This window comes from Hermetia illucens, chromosome 3, assembly GCF_905115235.1.
Source record: "Hermetia illucens chromosome 3, iHerIll2.2.curated.20191125, whole genome shotgun sequence".
NCBI classification, from domain to species: Eukaryota; Metazoa; Arthropoda; class Insecta; order Diptera; family Stratiomyidae; genus Hermetia; species Hermetia illucens.
In genome coordinates this window covers 41,340,853-41,361,635 of record NC_051851.1, presented here as the reverse complement: position 1 = coordinate 41,361,635, position 20,783 = coordinate 41,340,853, and the positions used below count along the sequence as shown (strand labels likewise).

General features: G+C 41.9%; 1 protein-coding gene across 4 annotated transcripts in view; it reads left to right on the top strand.

Moving 5' to 3' along the window:
- The window catches only part of LOC119650608 (neurexin-1), a 371,754-nt gene that overhangs the window by 349,230 nt on the left and 1,741 nt on the right, over window positions 1-20,783 (top strand). For 3 of the 4 annotated variants that reach the window (XM_038053477.1, XM_038053476.1, XM_038053475.1), the window contains one exon: window positions 10,301-20,183. The exons of the other annotated variant lie outside the window; for it this stretch is intronic. In XM_038053477.1, coding sequence (XP_037909405.1) covers window positions 10,301-11,127 — 827 coding nt within the window. In that variant the 3' untranslated portion in view covers window positions 11,128-20,183. Of the gene's footprint in view, window positions 1-10,300; window positions 20,184-20,783 lie in introns of those variants that run through there. 4 annotated transcript variants of the gene reach the window in all.

The following is a 20,783-nucleotide window of genomic DNA, read 5'->3' as shown; positions in this document are numbered from 1 at the left end:
CCGGCGGCGTGGTGCAAGATCATGACACATTATTCCTTACAGACGGATCAAAGATGGCCTGTGGAGTCGTCGCGGGGGTTTTCTCGACTACACACAGTGTATCCAAGTCGTATGGTTCCCAGGCTTTGTCAGTGTATTCCAGGCGGAAGTACTGGCGATATTGGAATTCTGTCGATGGCTGGAGCGATATTCCACCCCCAGGCGTAACATAGCCATTCTGACCGACAGCCAAGCGGCCATCAAGGCCTTGTACTCAGCGGCGAAATCTTCCAGGCTGGTGGGGCAGTGCAGAAATGCGCTAAACCGCCTGAGCGGCACACTCAAGGTCACTCTCCTCTGGGTACCCGGGCATAGGAACAAAAAGGGGAATGAGTGGGCTGACGGATTGGCCAGGCAAGGCTCTGCTCTTGGCAGTCCTTCGACGAATACAGTCGGTGTTCCGCTGGCGGCTGTCGGGGGCCGAGTCTACTCGCACTATCTAGCAGCCGCGAACCTAAGATGGCGAAGGCTTACAAGCTGTGCCGAATCAAGAAGAATTTGGCCCGCTTATAACATAAGCGCGTGCAAATGCATTCCAGATTACTGCGGTCTGCACGGGGCGCGGAGCCCATAGGGGACCATGCCGCTAGGCTTGGCATACCCTACAATTCGCATTGCCGAAGCTGCGGAGAAGGAAGGAAAACCCTCATACACTTTCTCTGCGATTGCTCAGCTCTGGCTAGAGTCAGGCTGCTGGGTAAACCATTCTTTGGGGATCTCAGAGAGATTTCTAGCTACAGGGTGGGAGAGCTGATTTATTTCGTGAATGCTACGGGCTGGCTCTGAAGATCCAAAGAATTTTTGTTCCTCTATATGAAGAAGTTTAGCCTATATAACGATGAATATTATAACCGATACCACAACCATCTGGTGTCCGAGCGGCATGGATCCCTTTCTAGATACCGGTATTAGCCCAGTTGGGTCCACATCACCTGCTTCCCTTTCTTCTGCTCTTCTGGGTAGAGGCGGAAGAAAAGACTCTGACAGGTAAGATTCGGCATTTAGCCCCTTCCCACTTGCGACAGAAGTTGCCTTCTACCGAGCCTTCCCCTCCCGTTTTATGGAATGATTAGACAACTGTGTCGTCGACAGGTCGACCGTAGTCAGATTTCCAGTTTCTCTCATCAAGGAAGTTACTGAACTCTCCTTTCGAGCTGACCGCGCAGGAAACATTGGGTGCACGCTTTCTACTGAGGGTATATGAATCTCGTGAGGCCTCAAAAATCCATGCCTCGGTCGCGACTTTTTTGTTTTAGGCACCCTTAATATAGTAGTAAATTACGACTGGTTCCTCCACCACGACATGGTGGTGTCCGAAGGGGAGATACAAAAGCATAGTGTCGCAAGCAGAAGAAGAATGCTTTCTAGAGAGTGGATCCCCTGAATTCTCATTCAAGCTGGAGAAAGCGATCATTGTGGTCGTAGCGTATCCGGAATTTGCAGATTTCTATCCATTTTCGTCACCCTTAAAGGAAATTCCGAAGATTGCTCGTTTTAAGTACTTCAGTGAATATGCTTTTTCTAGAGAGTAGTTGGAGATAACAAATCGCTTCCATTGCTTTCGAGGCGCGATCGCTGGGTAGTAGTTATACATAGATTACCAATTCTGCCGTTATACCGAATCCCAATTACCCTCATCAGATTATATTCATATGTATAATATCTATTCGTAGACGAACAAGCAACATTTGCACACATCATACATGTTTTTCAAATTTAACATGTTCACGTGTACTCCATTCTCGGTTCCTTATTCAATATATTTGTGGAAACACAGAAATGTGAACATTTTCAACTGCTCGAAATATGTATAAATTGATGTAATATTAATAATGATGTCGGATGGAATCTACAAATGCATTATGTATTACACAATCTCTTGGTTCTTACACGCAAAAATAAAGCACTTCTCATGTACTCGTATCTACAACTTAAGTCAGTGTCTATTTCTCAATATACATATTCCATCTTACTAAATTAGAAATGAGTTGAATAACGTGTTCATTTGCATACAATGGATCATAACCCATCCTGGATTGAATTTGATTTCCTTTCGACATTTTCCTAATTTGAAATAGCTTTCGGTACGCTTAGATGTTGCCAAAATGTCAGTGCGAACGGCGCGTGTCGTCCTTCGCTCAAGGAAGTGATTTTAATTTATTATTTAGTAACAATCATGCACCGAAATTGACTACTAAACTCTAAAGGACTCCCATTGAACTTTTCATCTCAAAAGGATTTTTTTCCAATGATTTTGAATTGGTGTCTTGACTATTCGGGCAAGTTGAAAATGTGTTGTTTACAGAGAGACGGATGAGTTTGAGGGAGACTGTTGGAAATGAAGCGGATTTATGAAAACTTGAATAGCAAATGGAATTCTAGAATATCAAGGACTTTGTATCTGAATGTGGAAAGGAAAAGTGTAGTCTTAAAGGCTGGAAGGCGAGAGTATCATCTTACAATTTCTTCATGATGGGTGCAACTCCTTATCAACTACGGACATCCTTATTTCGAATGCAATCATACCATGTTGTGCCAGTGAGCTGACGCAGCATCTTCGTATCCACTGCGGTGAGATTGTTAATCAAGACTCAGCCAACGCCGACAAGCCACTGTCACTGACAATGTCTTTTTCATTGGGGTTGGTCCTCAGAAATTCTGTCTTATTTAGATTCAGTCTCATGCCTTGTTGCATGCAGCGACCATTCATCATTGGATAAGTCATTCGAGATCAATTTTGCTATGAAGCCTAGACGTTGGATGTTTTTTGTGGCAGTGTGCATAACCAGAACAAAGAGAATTGGAAAGAGGGTTCTTCCTTGATTAAAACCGACGGAGACACGAAGCGGTTTTGATATACAATTTCACTCTTCGGCTTACAGTAGATCAATTTAACCCAGTATAGAGTGGCAATGCATACCGTATGAAATTTTGTTCCATGCGGTCCGACGCCTCCACTAGACTCAGTAATGCAATGCAGAAGGGACGATGTTCTTGACAAACCCGATTTTTCTTTTTTTTTGTGGGAGTAGAGTAGGTGAATGCGTTTACGCACAGAGTGTTGGACTCCTGCAACAGTACACTATTGGACTACCAACTACTACTACTACCAACTACTCTCTGTCATCAGGGAAGTAGCCTGGAACCGTTTGACAATTACTTCATGCTACCCCTCCTTCTCTCCCGGCTTTGGGAGCCTTCAAGTCGGGGAGTCCCTTTCGCCAACGGGAGGGGAGGGGAGGAAGGGAGTTGTTAGTTCAGGAAAACCCTTACCATCCGATCCCTCCACCGGTCAAATTGAGTCATCTTCGCAATAAGAAAAACCTGAACATAATGCGCAACATGATTCGAGCTTCCCAATCCTGTAAAGGTAAGACTGAAAACCTCCATTCCCACTTAGAAGTTGGGTAAGGAAGTAATTAATCTCACAGTGCGTTCGGTTCAAACACGGGTCTAAATTTTCGTAATAATCTCAGGCGAGCGCAATGCTAACCACATTGCTTCCTACAATGTGCTGTAGTGTACCGTTACGGTCTTGAATAAATTGCTTTAACGTACTTCAAGGCCCTGATCAAATATGGATTGTTGCGCCAACCATTATTATTATATTATTTAACCGTTTTGACTCCATAGTCAACTCGCCGATCGATATGGGACGCAGGGTCGGGATTCCCGTTCTGGTCAAGATGATTACTTCGGTTTTTGCCAGCGCAAGGCTGAAACCGTGAGCAGTCATCCATCCACTTACATGTCGCATCAATATGCCAAACCTGCTTGCGCCTGTTCAACGGTACTTCCGGCAACAAATGCCGCACGTCGTCTGCATAATCGACCAGGCGAGACTCTTCGGGCATATTGAGTTCCAGCAGACTATATTAGGAAGTGTTCCAGAGGTCTGGCCCTAGGATGAATCCCTATGCTACTCCCGACGTGATTTCCATCCTCTTCTGGCCCTCTAACGTCTCATAGAGCAGGGAACGGTCTTTCAGATAATCCGTCAAGATCCACAAGAGATAGGTTGGCACGTGGAATGACTTTCCTAATGTGCCTAGCATATCTGTCCATCTAACGGCCCAATTCCCTCGGCCCTTGGCTCCGTTGCCAGTCGTCAGGCATTGATTCGGTGTCCCATAATTTGATCATAAGTTGATGAACCGCTTGGTGTAATTGGTCGCCTCCATACTTAACCAATTCGGCTGTAATTCCATCGGCTCCTGGTGGCTTATGATTTCTTAACCGGTGGATTGCACGGACTGTTTCTTCTATGCTTGTTGGTGACAGCATTTGTCAATCAGCATATTTTTCGTCCCTTGTTAACACTGCGGCGGTCACGCGTGTGCCTTTAAGCTAATATCCTTACTTTCAGCCGCATCTTAGCAGTACCAGAATACAAAAATATATCCAGATAGATAAGATAAAATGCACATGGAGCCAGTTTCCGATACTTTTTTAATCAAGCCTACGGTAGCGGTTCATAAGACACTAATCGAGTCTGCATGATTGTACTTACATACACGACCCAAATAAAAGAAATACCTATACGACTCGCATTATACTTAAGCCCATCCCCAGCTTCAAAAATACAAATTCCTTGCAATGAACATTTCGCAGGAAAATTACATCGACGATAACTTCGCTCGCTCAAACGCTGAAACGAATTTCCTAATAAAACGTCATATGAGAAGTTCCGAAGTAATTCCTGCGAATGGGAAGAGCAAGCATTTGCACTCTTTCACACTATGTTCCCCATACCACTCGACATTCAAAGTCATCCTACCACAGACACCATGATTCAATCCAGATTTTCAAATTTTCAAGTTTCGCTCGGAATGTGGCGAAAATTCAGTTGGACCAGGTCTAACAGCTCCTCTAAACGCGATCATTTTTGTGAAATTAGAATAAAAGATCGACTTAATTACGATACTCAATACCAATTACAGTTTTGAAAAGCAAAAAAACATCATTAAATTTTTGAAAGATAGATTTATGCCACTCTCACACCGGTCCGAAAACTTCCCCCGACCAGCTGATTGTTCGAGCCTAAGAATCAAACCCATTTTCCAAAATACATTCAATTGCACGCTAAGGTGGGGATGCATATAGCATTGGGATACACATTGTAAAAAAATGCTTTGAAGGCTACTGTTTTAAAATGCAGATCATTATGTAATTATTAAAAAGAATTTACGATTGTACGACTTTAAGGTTGACAGAAATTTATTGACAATGAAGAAACAAATTTAAATCGCATGTCGTGAAACCATAGGCTGACATTCAGCCAGTAGACCGTTTGAGGTCCAATTTAATTATTCCTAGATAGAATTTGATGGTATCAATGATGATCCACTTACATATAGCTCCACATCCTCAACTTTTTCACACTACAAACATCGTCAGCATATTAGCGAAGTCAATCTCGGTTATCTCCTCCGATCAACAAAGACTAACCACTTTTTTGTATATTACGTTTCATGAAGCATGTTCTAATGCGAAACCTTAAGGTACTCATACCGACATTCATCGCGTTCCCTATGTGTTCCTCCTAAAGGTGATTCTCAACCAGTCGAGCTCAGACCTCAGAGGTCGTCAGTGACCTTTAAAAGGTCGCTTACGATACGGGGAGTGGCGTGCTCGAAGTGCCTGACAGTATATCTGCGTCCTCGGTAGTAGCCTTGAAAAAGCCTCTCTGTGAAGAGCGAACCGCGAATGACGGGAAAGTGCTGATCAGGAATAGACTCGTTGAAACGATCCGCGCTACCGGGGACTTATCACCAAGGCAGTTCAGGTTCAGAACATTGAGATCCACGATGGATGCTGTTAGAAAGGTCGTGGATGCGGCTCATCGAGCCGAGCCACACAGCCGCCGATCTCGACAGATAACTCGGACGAATTTCGCTCCTGATAACACTTAGTGTCAGAAATGCCTTCAATTTTAAGATGGACAGATATGCTAGGCACATTAGAAAACTCATTCCACGTGCTAAGCTTTCTCTTGCGGATATTGAGGGATTATCTGAACGACCGCTCCCTGCTCTATGAGACGCTAGAGGGCAAGAGGAGGAGGGAAATGACATCGGGACTAGCACAGGGATTCATCCTATGGCCACACCTTTAGAACGCTTCCTACGATAGTCTGCTGAGACTCGATATGCCCGAAGAATCGCGCCTGGTCGGTTATGCAGACGACGTTCCGGCACTTGTTGCCGGGCGCACTGTTGAACAGGCGCCGAGCAGACGGGTAAGCTTGAGTCAAAACCAATGGTTAAACACCTTAGTAAAATGAACTTCTTCGAGCAAATCAAAGCAGCAGCGGGCAGGGCTGCAGCTGGAGTCTGGGCCTTCAGTCGGTGAATGTGCCCTATATCTACTAGGAGACGTCTTCTAATGGGAACAACGCAATCCATTCTGCTCTATGGCGCGGAAATATGGGCTAATGCCCTTGACAAGGAAGTGCATCGTAAACGCCTTGTTCAAGATTTAGATCCGTGACTGAACCGATCGCACGGTTAGATTGCTTACTTCCTTACCCAACTTCTAAATGGGCATGGAGGGTTTCAGTCTTACCTGCACGAAATTGGGAAAGCGCGATCTTCTGATTGTGTTCTGCAAAGGAGTGGCAGACGACACTGAACACATCTTTTTCTCTTGTGAAAGGTGGGACGGTTTTCGTCAGCAGCTTTCTGCAGACACAGCTTAGTTCCCTTCAGGCAACATTGTCAAAGAGATGCTAAGGAGCGCTGGCAGCTGGAGTCGTATTATGTTCGGGCCCTTCTTATTGCAAAGAAGATTGAACGCGCGCCGCGGAAGGGTCGGATGGCAAGGGGTTCCCTAAACTAACAACTCCCTTCCTCCCCTTGACTTGAGGGCTCCCAAAGCGGGAGAGCGGGAAGTAATGTGTCGAACGGTGTCAGGCTAGTTCTCTGATGACAAAGAGGTATTTGGTTGTTAGTCCGACGGCGTAATCTTCAAGTCCAACATCCTATGCGCAAACGCATTCACCTACTCTACTACCAAAAAAAAAGCAAACCAGTTGTGTGAAATTGCACGATTTTACTAAATTACCAATTTGTCCTATTCAACCCAAGGTGGCAAAATGAAACCCACTTTGATGTCTATTTCGCCGTGTTTACCGAAGGCTATCGCATGTCAAGCAAAATTTCCGATATTCATAACATTAGCCATAGGATGAGCTCATCAGAACCCATACTGCCAATCTGCAGGACTTCCTCAATGAACGAGAGAAGCGCATTGTATATTACTCTCTACCACCCATGGTGTCTGAAAGAAAAGAGGGCAATATAAAGAGTTTACACTAGATCATTTTCAGGGTGGCGGTAGTAAAACTAACCTCTTCCTTTTTCACAGGCTATTGTACAAAAATTAAAAGGGCTAATAAGCAAAATATTATGCACCAGTTTGATATGTTTGTTCGTAATTTTTACAATCTTAGAGCTGGTTGTCGCCAATCCATCCACAGTTTTCTTATAGCTCCTCCTCGACTGCTTGAGGCCCCGATAAGATGCTCCATTTAATATCTGAGTCTTAAGTCTGAGGTTTATTCTTCCCTTACTGCTGAAGAAGGGTTTTTTTTTCTTTAGTAGGAGTCACATAACGAATAATAGTTAACTAAGCTGTGAATCATTACCTCAATCGAATCAGGGTAATAATCCCGAACGGACGCAATTATAACTACATTACCTGCTAATGCACCAAAACGGCCTTGAAGTGAAGTACTTTAAAATATTTCGATGACTAGATTCAAGTTGAAATATTGCGCCAACGATGGTTGTTCCTATCAGAGCCCCAGGCAGGCCACGTGCCCGGTTGACAAGACTTTTGCAGGCAATATTTCATATTTTCTTCGAGACACATTTTCTTCTAACGCAGGTTCAGATCAGATTCTTTTCAAAGCCACCGACGAACCACCCAAACACTCTGACTTAATTGTTGCGAGAACAGCATACATTGCCAGTCCTGCACTCTAATGTTATAAAGGATGGCTTCTTCTTCAATCGACTACTAGACTATTCCTCTCGTTAAGTCAAAGGACCCAAGCTGTAGGGTGTTGTAGGACCGGCATAGCCTCGGGATCGGGGAGTGGAAGTAAATCTCAAGCTCTGTGGAGGGTACATCAAAAATGTCCGCACTACGTGTGCTATGAGACGAGGCGACACGGAAGGTAATATCCGAGTTGGCGGAGCAGTCCATCAGACAATTGCAGAGTTTGAAAAGAGTACACATGTCAAGGAAGATACGGCGTTGGGAGGGGGAGGGGAGGAGGTACAACTTCAAGAGCGCGGCAGCCCCCAACGCCGAGGGGGGACCAGACTACACAGCAATATTCAAGGATGTTTCTGACAAGGGAATTGAAAAGTGTTAAGGAGGGCTGGATTGAGGTAAAGCCGGAGGAGGAACGTAGGATAAAACCAAACATTTTGAAAGCTCTATTGGTGATGTCAGCGAAGTGGGAATTGAAACGAAGTTTGTCGTCGAATATTACACCCAGGTCTTTGTAGGAGGTCAGTATTGAAAGGGGCTGTGCACTGAGAGAATAGGAAAAAGATGTTGGGGAGGGTTTAAGCGAATAGCACATCCAGTGGCATTTGTTGACATTCAGTGCTAGCTTGTTGACCGAACACCAACCAACTAAATTATCAAGGTTGGACTGTTAGAGAGCACAGTCCAACGGAGACGAAACAGAGGCAAACAATTTAAGGTCGTCTGTGTAAAACAAATACGGGCAGGTGAGGATGGAGGCGAGGTCATTGATAAAAACAGGAAGAGTAGCGGGCCAAGTATAGAGCCCTGGGGAACACCAGACGAAGGAGAGAAGGAACGAGATGAGTAACCATGAAAAGAAACTTTGCAGGAACGGTATGAGAGATAGGAGGAAAGCCGGGAGATGACTGAGGGAGGGAAGTCTAGTAATGAAAGTTTAGAGGTGAGAACGTTATGGTCAACGTTATCAAAGGCTTTGGAGAAATCTGTATAAATAGCATGTACCTCTTGTCGTGAATTCAAGCATTTAGCAACAAAGTTGGTAAAGACCAGAAGGTTTGAAGCCGTAGATCTATGTCTCACGAAACCATGCTGCTCTTTGGTAACGAGGTGACCAAAGTACGTAGTCAACCAGTGGTTGACCTATCTGGGGCGGTAGTTCACAGCAAGAGAAGGGTCTCCGCTCTTGAGGATAGGGATGGTAAGGGCCTTTTTCCAGAGACGGGGAAAGTAGCATTCGTCTAGACTTTTGTTGTAGATTATACTCGGGAAGGGAAATGTGTTTTCTACAATTAAGGAGGAAGAGGTTAGGAAGCACATCGGGGCCAGGTCCGAAATTGGGATCAAGATTACCAATGAGTAACTCAACCAAGGAAGGCGTAAGGAGAGAAATGGCCAGAGATTCGGAGCAGTCTGCAGTTATGAGAGATGTAGAGGGCGGAGGGCTCGAGGGAGAAAACACTGAAGAGAATAGTTATCGTTCCGATGCTTGTAGTTCTTCTAAATAAAAATAAAACTAGGTAGCTTTCTCCTACTACAATATATTTTAATAGTTAGTAAATACGTATTTCGAGAGCTACTTACTTTCTTCCTCAGTACTTAAGCTACTCAGTAGTAGCTCTCGAAATACGTATTTACTAACTATTAAAATATATTGTAGTAGAAGAAAGCTACCTAGTTTTATTTTTACTGAAGAGAAGTAGGTGCAGAGTAGGTCGCAGGATTGTTGTGGAGAGTTGGCAATGGAGTCAGCGAAGCTGATTGAAAAAGGGAGAGATTGAGTGGGATTACGAGAATTGCGAGCTTGAGACCAAAAGGGTTTTAAGTTACCGCGGGCAAGGGCGACTTCGACGCTCAATAAGTACCATTTACGCGCTTTTCTGGCCATTGACTTCACAGTAGGGCGTATATTAAAGTGAGCAAGGTCGTCATCATTCTTAGAAGCTCGAAACTTCTTCCGCAGTGTATGTTTCAAGCGAATGTTAATAAAAATTTCCGTTGTGAACCAAGTTGGGTAGGAACGTAGGCAGGGAGGGGAGATATTGTCGAATTGTTGTTGAATGTTATCGAAAAGTACTCCAAAAACTCGAGTTTACTAAAAATAACCTTTTACACATCACACATATTCAGAACTATAAAGCGCAGCGTAAAAAGGTGGCATTTCAAACTCAAGAAGTGAATATCCAGCCTATTAATGCCCACAATAAAAATAAATAAATTTCATATTCAGTGCTCATCCAAAATCATACTTTCTTCCATACAGAATCGGCTGTAGAAATCACGTCCTCTACAACATCCGAAGGAGAAAAGCGGACCGATTCGACATCAACAACTCAACACCAGACAACAGGAACAACAAAAGCTGAAACTGAAACAACAAGGACTTCACACAATACAACACCCCTCACCACGTCTGGAAGCCGTTCGACAACAGGGTCAACAACGACAACTACTAGTGGAACTACTTCTTATACAACTACAACCCATGTTCAAACCACCTCGGTTGAACATGAACCAACGGATTATGAAACAGCAGCTATCCCTGAAGTAGAGAGAACATCAACAACCGAATATCAACAACCAAATCCAGCAGAGCCTGAAAACGAAATCCCAAACGTTTACTCCAGAACACCTCCTCCTTCACCTCCGTACAATCCAAATCACAGACCTAAAAATCGAGGTGGACGAATCAGCTCAATAGAAGAGGAGCGAACTGCAATGATTATAGGTATTGTGGCTGGAGTTCTAATTGCGGTTATCCTTGTAATACTTCTGGTACTTTGGCTCAAATCTACTGGCGAGCGATCCTACAAAGCTGAACCAGACAAAGGAGCAGGTTATGGGCAGGGACCAAATGCAGCGCTTCTTGGTAATACCGGTACAAATAGTTCATATCATCACAGTCGTCATCAAATTTCGAACGGAAGCGGGGCGAACTCGGGTAGTATGAGCGGTATGGCTGGATACGGAGCATCTCTGAACATGAACGGTTCAATGATGAACGGAAGCGATAAATGCCAACCTGCTGGTCTAGTGCAACCTAAGCCTAAGAAACGTGATTCTAAAGATATCAAGGAGTGGTATGTGTGAGCTGTTGAACTTAGTATAGTCTGGAATACTTACGAAAGTTACGAAAGCGTGAAAGTCTTGATAGGAAATAGGGGCAACCTTAACTCTCTGATTTTAACCTTATTTTCCTTCTTTCTTTCTTCTTAAAAAGTTGTTCTCCTGTGAGTAGGTTTTCCGGAGCTTAATTCGCCTAGTTTCTTTTTGAATTGAGAACATTTGCTACTATTGTTTGCTTTCTAGACGCACATGTAAACCTACATTAGGTTTAGGTGAAACGTTGTCGAATGTGATCGAGTTTTCGTACTTTCGAATGGTCCCTGAGACTCTGTAGATGTAGGATATGATTCAGTGAGAGCTAATAAAAATTCACTTGTTAGTTCCTGTGTTTACTGTTTTAAGCTTACATTCGAATGAGCAAAGTAGCCTAAAGATTTGTCGACTATAATTAAAAAGCTTTAAAGACAAACTGAAAATAATCATCGCTGTCTTGTGATACAAACGGAATGAAATAACACCTCTTCGCAATTCGATAGCGGTACGCTTCTAGGCTCCAGTAGGCTTTCCAGACCTATTTCAAGCTCAATAGTTACGAGTGCAAACAATGCAGATAGAAGAGAATCAAAGATCGGCAGATTGTTGTGTACTTTATAAAACCGTTCTTTCATTACTCTTTTCTCGCTCTCTCTATTCAGCCGTACTGATCTCATCACCTAGCAACGTAAGCTAAGTATCTATAGTGTATATCTTTAATATTTAACTTAAAAGCAAAATCAACTTTTCCGGCCCAATCAAGGTGGGCTGAACTTGATTCGGGCAAAACAATCGCAAATAAAAGAATGAAATCCTTAAGTGCTTGTTCATATCTACCAATCTTTTCCCCCGTTTTTATTTCTAAAGGAAAAATGTAAGGAAATATGTACTCTCTTCAACTTTAATCTTTTTGAAATCTAAAAAAATCACACTCTAAAAAACATAATAACATTCTCAATTGATCTGTATCCTAAGAAATGATATTAGAAATCGAAAGAAAATAAAAAACAAAAAACCAACTGAAGTAAATCATCCAAAATAAATAAAAATGTAAACCAAATGTGTATAAGAAACATTTATAAGTGGTGCTGTACATTTAGTCCCTAAAAGTATTTTTTTAAGTCAAAGTAAATGATAATATAAATAATATTAACTATTGAAGAGAAAGGAATAAAATGAGGAAGAAACACAAAGAATGAAAAATAATAATAAAAAAAATGTTGCTAGTTAAATGAAACTAATAATTATAATTAATAAATACTTTTTAGATGAAAGGCAAATGTAAGGAAAATCGTGTATTAGCTACTTAACTATTATAATCATTATATTATTGACTGTTCAGTTGTTTATGGTTTTATTTTAAACAAGAGCAAATATTAGAGTTGAAATCATACGTTTAAAATTGAATTTAACAAAAAAAAAAGACAAAAACAAAGAAAATGAAGCAAACATTGTAGAAAGGATAAGAAATTGTTCGGCATAAGAATAGCTCTTATGAATTATTGAAATTTAAAAACAAACAAAAAAATATGAATGAAACTATCGGCTTATGTAGATTTAAGTCTCGGTGTAAGTGAGTTTAGATGGAATGAAAGCTGAGAGAAAACACAATTGTAACAAAAAGATTTAGAGCGTAAGACTATGGTATTCAAGAAGTCTAAATGCACTTGTTTTTGTTGCAAGAAACTAAGAAACAAACTAGTACCCTTTCTTCGTTTCATGAATAATAGGAGAAATACACTGTAAAGATTGTTGAAATTTGAGATGATGGGAGGATATGATGATACTGCATATATTGAAAAAAACGCAAAGGATTTGCCGCGAAAATGACAACCGAATTACAATTTTTACGGTTTAATTCAGAGAAAACTAAAAATTCCTAATATTTACTTTTGAATTTCAAATTCAACTATTTTGCTAATATTCAAGGTACAATAAATAATTAAAAATAGTGATATATCAAAGCCGAGTAAATTTTCCATAAGCTGCAGTTTGTAATTTTGAAAATTCACTGTTTTAACCAGATCACCAGAAAAATGATAAATTCAAGTGTTCTGTAATTCACTCTTCTTTGCACCATATTGTTCTATCTAACCAACCCACTTCTATCTTGCTCACTGCCTTTAGAACTATAAAAATGTCATTTCTATTTTCTATTGTTTTCTACGAGGTGTTGCTCTTCCTACTGACGATAGTAGTCAAGTATCTCTTTCTTGTATGGTTACAGAATCTTGTATGGTCATAGAATCTCAAATGATTCACACACAAATAAATACAATACCACCCTTCTTTAAACTTCATCCAACCGAATCACAACCAAGGCTAGGGGGCGATCTTAATCTGCACCGTATGAAATGACTTTCGTTAAGGCTTCACACCCAAAGTCATTCCAAAGGAGTCTCAGCATCCACCAGCATCACCTCTCTCGCTCTCAACTCTGCCTTAATTTTCATACCCCGACCCAATTATTTGATGGCAATCTCTCAATTAAATGTCAATCTCGAGATTTTCACTATTTGCATTTGCAGGTGCAAACTTTCTCTTCACATCGTTTTTTTTTTTGCAGATTCTTGTAAATTTTTGCCATAATTTCAAATCTTTTATGGTCATCAAAGGCATTTAATTTCTTTCATAATCCCCATATCAATCTTAGAAAACATCGGCATACATATTTTCATACATCCAGGATGGTGCTTGAAGATATATCCTGCACTTTAATTCCACAAAAGTTGCTTCCCATCTGAAAATTTATAAAATCTATGGTAAAACAATATTGATAATGGCAGCCTTGTTTTATATTTAAGTGATCACTTGACAATATCCAAAAAGAATCAAAAAGCTTCTTAGACCTACCCTACACGATGGCTGTTTCATTAGTCTGCCATAGATCAATCCATTAAAAATTAACAAATAAACAGCTCAGTCCATCAGTTGTTCACCTGTTCATTTGTGATGGATTGACTTATGGCAGACTAATGAAATACTGATCGTGTAGGGTAGGTCTTAGTGACTTGGTGGAAACAACACGGTTAAACTGATTGACAGATTTAATTTAAAAATTTTAATATTCACGAGTCCATCAGTCAGTTATTCTGAATAAAAGAGTCTGATGAAGTACTGATTGTCTAGGATACGTCATAGGCTGACCGTACACCATCAGTATTTCATCAGTCTACCATAATTCAATCCACCAAAAATGAAAAAGAAGAAAAAAAACCATTTTTTGTTGCATGCACTTCAAGATCCGGATCATTCGGAAGTCATGTTTCGATTAACAATGCAATGACAACTGTCCTGCCCTCAACTTATCATCAGTCCAGCCAAACTGACAGATTTTATTCCAAAATTTAAATGTTCATCAGTCAATGCCTTATATATCTTAGACGATCAGTTTGCAATTATTTTGTCATTCAGACTGACGCTAGACTGGTCAAATACTGGTCGTGTAAGGTCACCCATAAGCAAAAGTGTGTGAGTCATGGCATCGACTTTATTCTTCTGCCGAACCATGCCATTTTTCTTTCGTTGATCGCTACCATGTTGCTACTCTTTTTTTGCGTCGGAAAATAAAATGCACTTACGCATAAAGTACCGGACTCCTGTCTCATACAGACTACCGGCTAAAACACCCACTGGAGCGTCTAGGACTATAAACCGGAACCGTTTATCACATTACCTCAGGTCAGGCCTATTCAACATCGAAGAAAAGCCTCGTGAATTCAGGGAACCTTAGCTACCCTGGCATTTCTCCTATCTATTGTAAGAATGTTTTGAGTGTAAGGTGCCTCTCGACTCTATATGTCCTCGTTCTTCGTCATGTCCTCAATTATGGTGTCCGGGGACGCAAGACTCCCTTCCACCGACAGGCGATGGCACTCCCATCTTTTGTAGAACAGCAAGCAAGCATCAATCCATCACATCTTTGCAATAGATACAGTCTAGCGACAGAGATTTCCCGATTTTGTGTGGGTACCCGTTGAGCAGCTAGGTTAGGTCATAGCCAACATCACTATGCTTTCGATTGAACCATGGGCGCGAATCTTTTATGAAATGCGCGTACCTATCGATTCTCTTTTCCGAAATTGCTGCCATGCGCAGGGGGCACGAGCTCCCTCTTTACAAGTGACAGCTTCCTTATTTCCCTGACCTTTTCTGAGGTATGTAAGCCTCAGCTCGGCAGTTTTGAGAACAATCGGAATAAATCCTGCTAACATCATTACTGCTGGTTCGGCGTACCCTCCGTCTTTATGTTTGCACTAGGCGCTTACGGTACACTTCCTTACTGATGAAGTCAGCTCATACTTCGGAACCGTAAAGGAGGGTGAACTGAACCGCGTTCATCAGCAGGTAACGTCTTCTGGATAATGAACCTGCAACATTGGACATCAGCAAATTGCAAATATTCTAGCAGCAGCATTGCCTGCTATGTTGCGAATCTGCTCGAAGAAACTCATTTTCGTGTCTATCATGATGTCGAGGTACTTCACCGCGGCTTCGACAAGACTATGGTTTCAACAACCTGAATAGGGAGGACTGCTGCAAGCCTCTGGTTGGTCAGCACAACGACTTCGGTTTTTTCCAAAGCTAAACAGAATTCATATTCAGCCATTCATTTCCTTACTCACCGCATCGACATTCCCAGTGTTGCTCAACTGTGCATGTGGTAACCAGTGCCGCAATATCATCCGCATATCCGACCGGATGCGATTCATCAGGAATCTCGAGTTGTAGAAGACTATCATATGAAGTGTTTCAAAGGTCCGGACCAAAGATGATTAATATTATATATCAGGGATCTCCCTGAGTCGACCCCAAGGTTACCTTCATTTTGCGGTGTCCTACCCTGGTCGGTTAAATGGTCGCTCAAAATCCGCAATAAGTAACCTGGAGTATGGAAACGATTTTCCAATGCCTCAAACATGTGGCACCACTTTGCAGAATTGAAGGCGTTTCTTACGTCTAGCGTCACAAGGGGCACCAATCGCCGACAGTGACGACTCTAGTTCGTTTGCAGTGAAAAGTAGGCATTCCTCAGTACTCACTACTTCATGAACAACGTCAGTTTGGATAGGTTGGCCAGGAAATTGGGCTGCACGATTTCTCCCACTTTCGCTGCTTCATAGACCGATAGCACCGAGGTTTTTGGTAACCAGCTTATACCAGCCCCATGGCTCTCCGTTGACGTCATTGATTAGTTCCTGCCAGCAGCGTGTTTTCTGCCTGTTGATTTCGTGGCGGAATTCCTTGTCCTCACGCTTGTACTCTGCAAATCCAAGAGCCAGTCGTCTTGGTCTCTTGCACGCTGAGTAATCCGCCAAAGCGTGAGGCAGTTCGTTCCTTACGTCCAAGCTGTGTTGATAAGCTCATCGTTAAATGAACTAGTTGCAGTTCCCGTGTCTGCACTTGCGTCTTGTCGCTGATTTAGCCCTCTTGAGACTGTAGAAAACTGAGAAGGGTCGTTTGTCACTTCAAAGGAAATGTACTGATGATCACTGGAAGCGAAATCTTCCAGTACCTTCCATCGTTTGACAGCTGACTCTAAGGACTCCATAACAAAAGTTAAATCGAGTATAGTGCCCTCGTAACTAGGGCGTCGGAATGTCCGAGGGCCACCGGTATTTAGAACAATAAGTCCTTTCCTGACAGGTATCTCCAAAATCTATGTACCTCGGGAATCTGGGTTGAAACATTCTCAATTTCAGGGCTCTGGGGTTAAACTCTCCTCTGACTAAAATTCCCCTTTCTTGTTTCTCATCTCGTCTTCCAAGACGGCGAACCCATTCGGAAAAGCTTGCACAGATTCATTCGCTGTGCGGTAAACGCTTAAAAATGTCACTTCCGCACAACTAACCCAAACGAAGCTGTCTCCTCGACCATAGGCCCGTACTCGCCAGTTAACCGTATCTCTCGCCCAGATTGCATCAGTGCCAGATATATCGGCATATTATGATGGTGAGCTCCTATCTCAGCACTGCTCACTGAGAAGCAGCTAGTCAGCTCTTCTTTCTTGCACCATCTGATCCATTAGGTCGTAAGCAGTTGGACTCCTGTGCATGTTTGCTTGCAGGATGTGGATCACGGTGCCTGACGTTTCGCTTTCGTAATTCTTTTTTCAAGACCTGCCAACGCCCTGAACCGGGAGTATGAGCCATATCTTCTTTCTGCAGACTGTAGTCCTTGCAAAGGACCCTACACACCTCATTGACTCCATTCCTTAGGTTGTAAATAAAGGCTCCGCCCACAAATATCAATTTTTTTTTTCATATTCTTGCAACCGTTGCAGTTATTTGAGTGCAACTTGTAACTTGGTTGGCAACCTGGTTGCTCGTGTATACAAGATCATACATACTGGGGTATATACGTTGATTACTCAAACGTTAAAAAATTAGATTTTATTCGTTGCATTAATTGGTCTGAAGCCTGTCATATTTCATCAAAATTGTAGTGCACGACAAAAACTATGGCGCACTATTGCATTCCAGACTCGTATTACCCTTCAACAACCACAATAAATTAAATGCCTATCTACTCGAATTTCGAAGCCAATCGGACACTATTTTCACCTTTAAAGTGATAGAGTTAAAAAAAATAGAGGCGGAGGGTATTTTCATACGCTAAGACTCAATAAATCCATTATGCTAACCCCGATGTACTTATTTAGATTTATATCTTGCTTGCCTCGCTTGTATAGCCTCATGTGAAATAGAGAGAGTAGTCACACTTTTTATTGAAGAGGATCCTACTAGAGTCCTTCCGTTTCCCATTTCTTTGTCAGCTTGAGGAGAAGCCAAAAGTCGCTGGGAGACTCATGCGTGAAAAATGAGCTGGCATGTTATCATAATCAGCTTGCTAACTGCCACTTTCTCACATATTCGGTCGGTTGCGTCTTATAGTGTCACGAATCTTTACCGAGAAAAAGATATTGCTGTAGACATACCTTGCTTCTTTTGCGTTTCGCGTTTGTTGCATGCTTCTATTGTGTTGGCTCAAATTTGATTCCTGAGTTACGTTCATATACTTCAGACTAAGCATCGTTAAGATCGCTGTTCATAGTCTCCAATATATTTTTGATCTCTAAACAAAGCTTTCTGAGCTCGTCTGTCAGCAACTCCGACTCAAATTTCGCTGAGATCCTCCTAAAGGCCGAACTTTCAATTGAAATCGGATTTTTAAATAGTTTCTGATTGTGGATTACTTCATCTGACAGTTCACTGTTTATTATTCGACGATTCTATATTATCAGGGCCGTTATTTCATCAAATACCAATATCGTTTTCGAATCAGAAGGGCTAACCCAGCAGCTAACACAGCAGTTTGATATAGTGACGTGGTTTAACTTTGACGAGATCCCTACTTTAGCATGGCCTAACAAAAGTTATTAAACCACCGAAACAATGTCAATTAATGGAAGCTTCAAGGCTTCCAGCAACGGTGGAGATAATTTCCCCCGCGCTGCTCCAATGCTTTAAGGCAGGTTAGAAAAATACGAGAACCTGCTAAACTAAGGACCTTAATTTTGTGGTCGAACCCTCCTTCTCTCCTTTGAAAAGTCGTTTGGTCAAGTTTCATGGCCCAGTGAAAAAGTTAATCGACATCATAAAAGTGATAAAGGCGCTTGCGGGAAGATAGCATCCCCCCGCCCATCCCATCCCATAGCCAGCAGCAAGTCATTTTTCTAAGAAACACGGTCAATCTTATCATTAAGTTTCTTGACCAGCCATCTCGTTCCAAAGAGTTAATATTAACATGTTCACAATTGCCTGTGTCTGGGGTTATACTTCTCACTCGATGATATTGACAGAGTATGTATTCTAAAAAACGAGGGGTGAATTCTACACCCGAACCGTAGAGTTCTCGTTGTTCAATCATACACAAGCAACAAATCCTACCAGCAGATTCATGTATGCATCAAAATAGGCTTTATCCTGGGTATGTGTGAACCTGTTGTCGCACAGATATTAAGTATTTCCTAATATATCCCTACAACACTAGAGGAATCTTCGGGAACTCTGCTGATAGTGTTGGAGCACTGTAATTTGGAGTTGGCGTACATTCCTAACTGTTTGACTGTGCCGGCTAACTAAATTTTCACCTACGATAAAGTGGATAGAGTATTGGCACACCGTCGACATTCTTTCTGATCCACCAGAATCCGTAAGTTTTTCAGTACTAGTCAGTTTCGCGGGTATTCCAAAATAAAACATTGTTATGTATAGGGCGCCGATACTAGCGTATGCTAGCTGAATTCAACCATTTGCATTTGCTGTTGATCTTTGGTCGCTGGTGCGATCCCATTGAAGCCGCCTTTCTCAAAATGTTTCCTCATTTCGGATCTGATCAAGGCGTGTCAGGCCACTAGTCCAACATGACATATTCGTCTCCATTACTGCAGAACGCCATTTATTGTCTTCTATAGTCGGTCAACATTCACAACCATAGATGGTGACAGGGCAGACGACATTGTGGTAAATTTTTGATTTAAGATGCTCGTTGATACGTGGATTATAAAGAACACCAGTTGCGGAATGCCACTTCATCCAGGTTGCGCTAATGCGTGAAGGAGTTTTCCATTAGTTGATATCATTGACCCGAGATATTAAAATCGCTCAGTTCTGGACTAATCCTCTTTGCCTGGATAAGATGAGCACTGAGGTGTAGAGCTTTAATTTTGATGACTTGTTGGTAAAAATTGCGCAAATAGTGTAGCTGCTTCTTGTACCTATTGAAATCACAGACCTGTTGGTTTTCCCAGGCCTCTTTTTAAAGTTTTGTTTGTAGAACAAAACCTTATTAAAAGCGATTCAATATATGCCTATCTGTCTGTCTGTCACACGCACTTTTCTCAGAAACGGTTTTACGGATTGACACGAAATTTGTTAAAAAGGTGGGAACTGTGAACCTCCAGACATGCACCGAGTTACATCTTTTTACATTGTGATTAAGAGATACAAAAGGGGTGTATACAATTTTTTTATCACCGAATATAGTCATGTTGGATATCAAATGAAAGGTCTCGATTAGTACTTTTCGATGACAGCCGTTTTGGTTTTGGGGGAAATTGACTAGAAACCCCCCTTAACTTTATCCTAAAATTATAAAAATTTGCAGTAATATAAATTATAGTATAAAGGATGTTACTGCAACCCAAAGTACTAAATATCAATATCACACTATAGTGAGCAATCTGACATGCCAGATGCATATACATTACGGGCTGCGTACAAATAAGAAGCAAACAAAACGTTTCATACCTGAAGCGCCGAGCTTCCGGTTTCCCGACTTGTTTCTTTCTATAAAGCCGCTTTTAGCTGCACGGAATTCGTAATAAACCTCTATGCATACCTGTTTTCTTTAGAAATCCTGCATTGCTCGGTAAGCAGCGTGCGTTCTTTCCAAAACTAACGTAGAATCACCATCCGACTTTGTATCATTGCATCATGTCAATAATAATGTTTTTCAGGTAGGCTAGGTTTAGTGCTATTATGTCAAGGACGCCTAGCAGCTGCAATTTTGGATTGATTACAAATTGCCTTTTTAGGTGCGTGCTCAGTTGAAATTGAAGACAATTACCAGTTCATACTTGCCCGCTGAATTCAACCTTAGATAACGATTATTTCCCAATAATGGTGAAGTGCACCGTTTTGTTA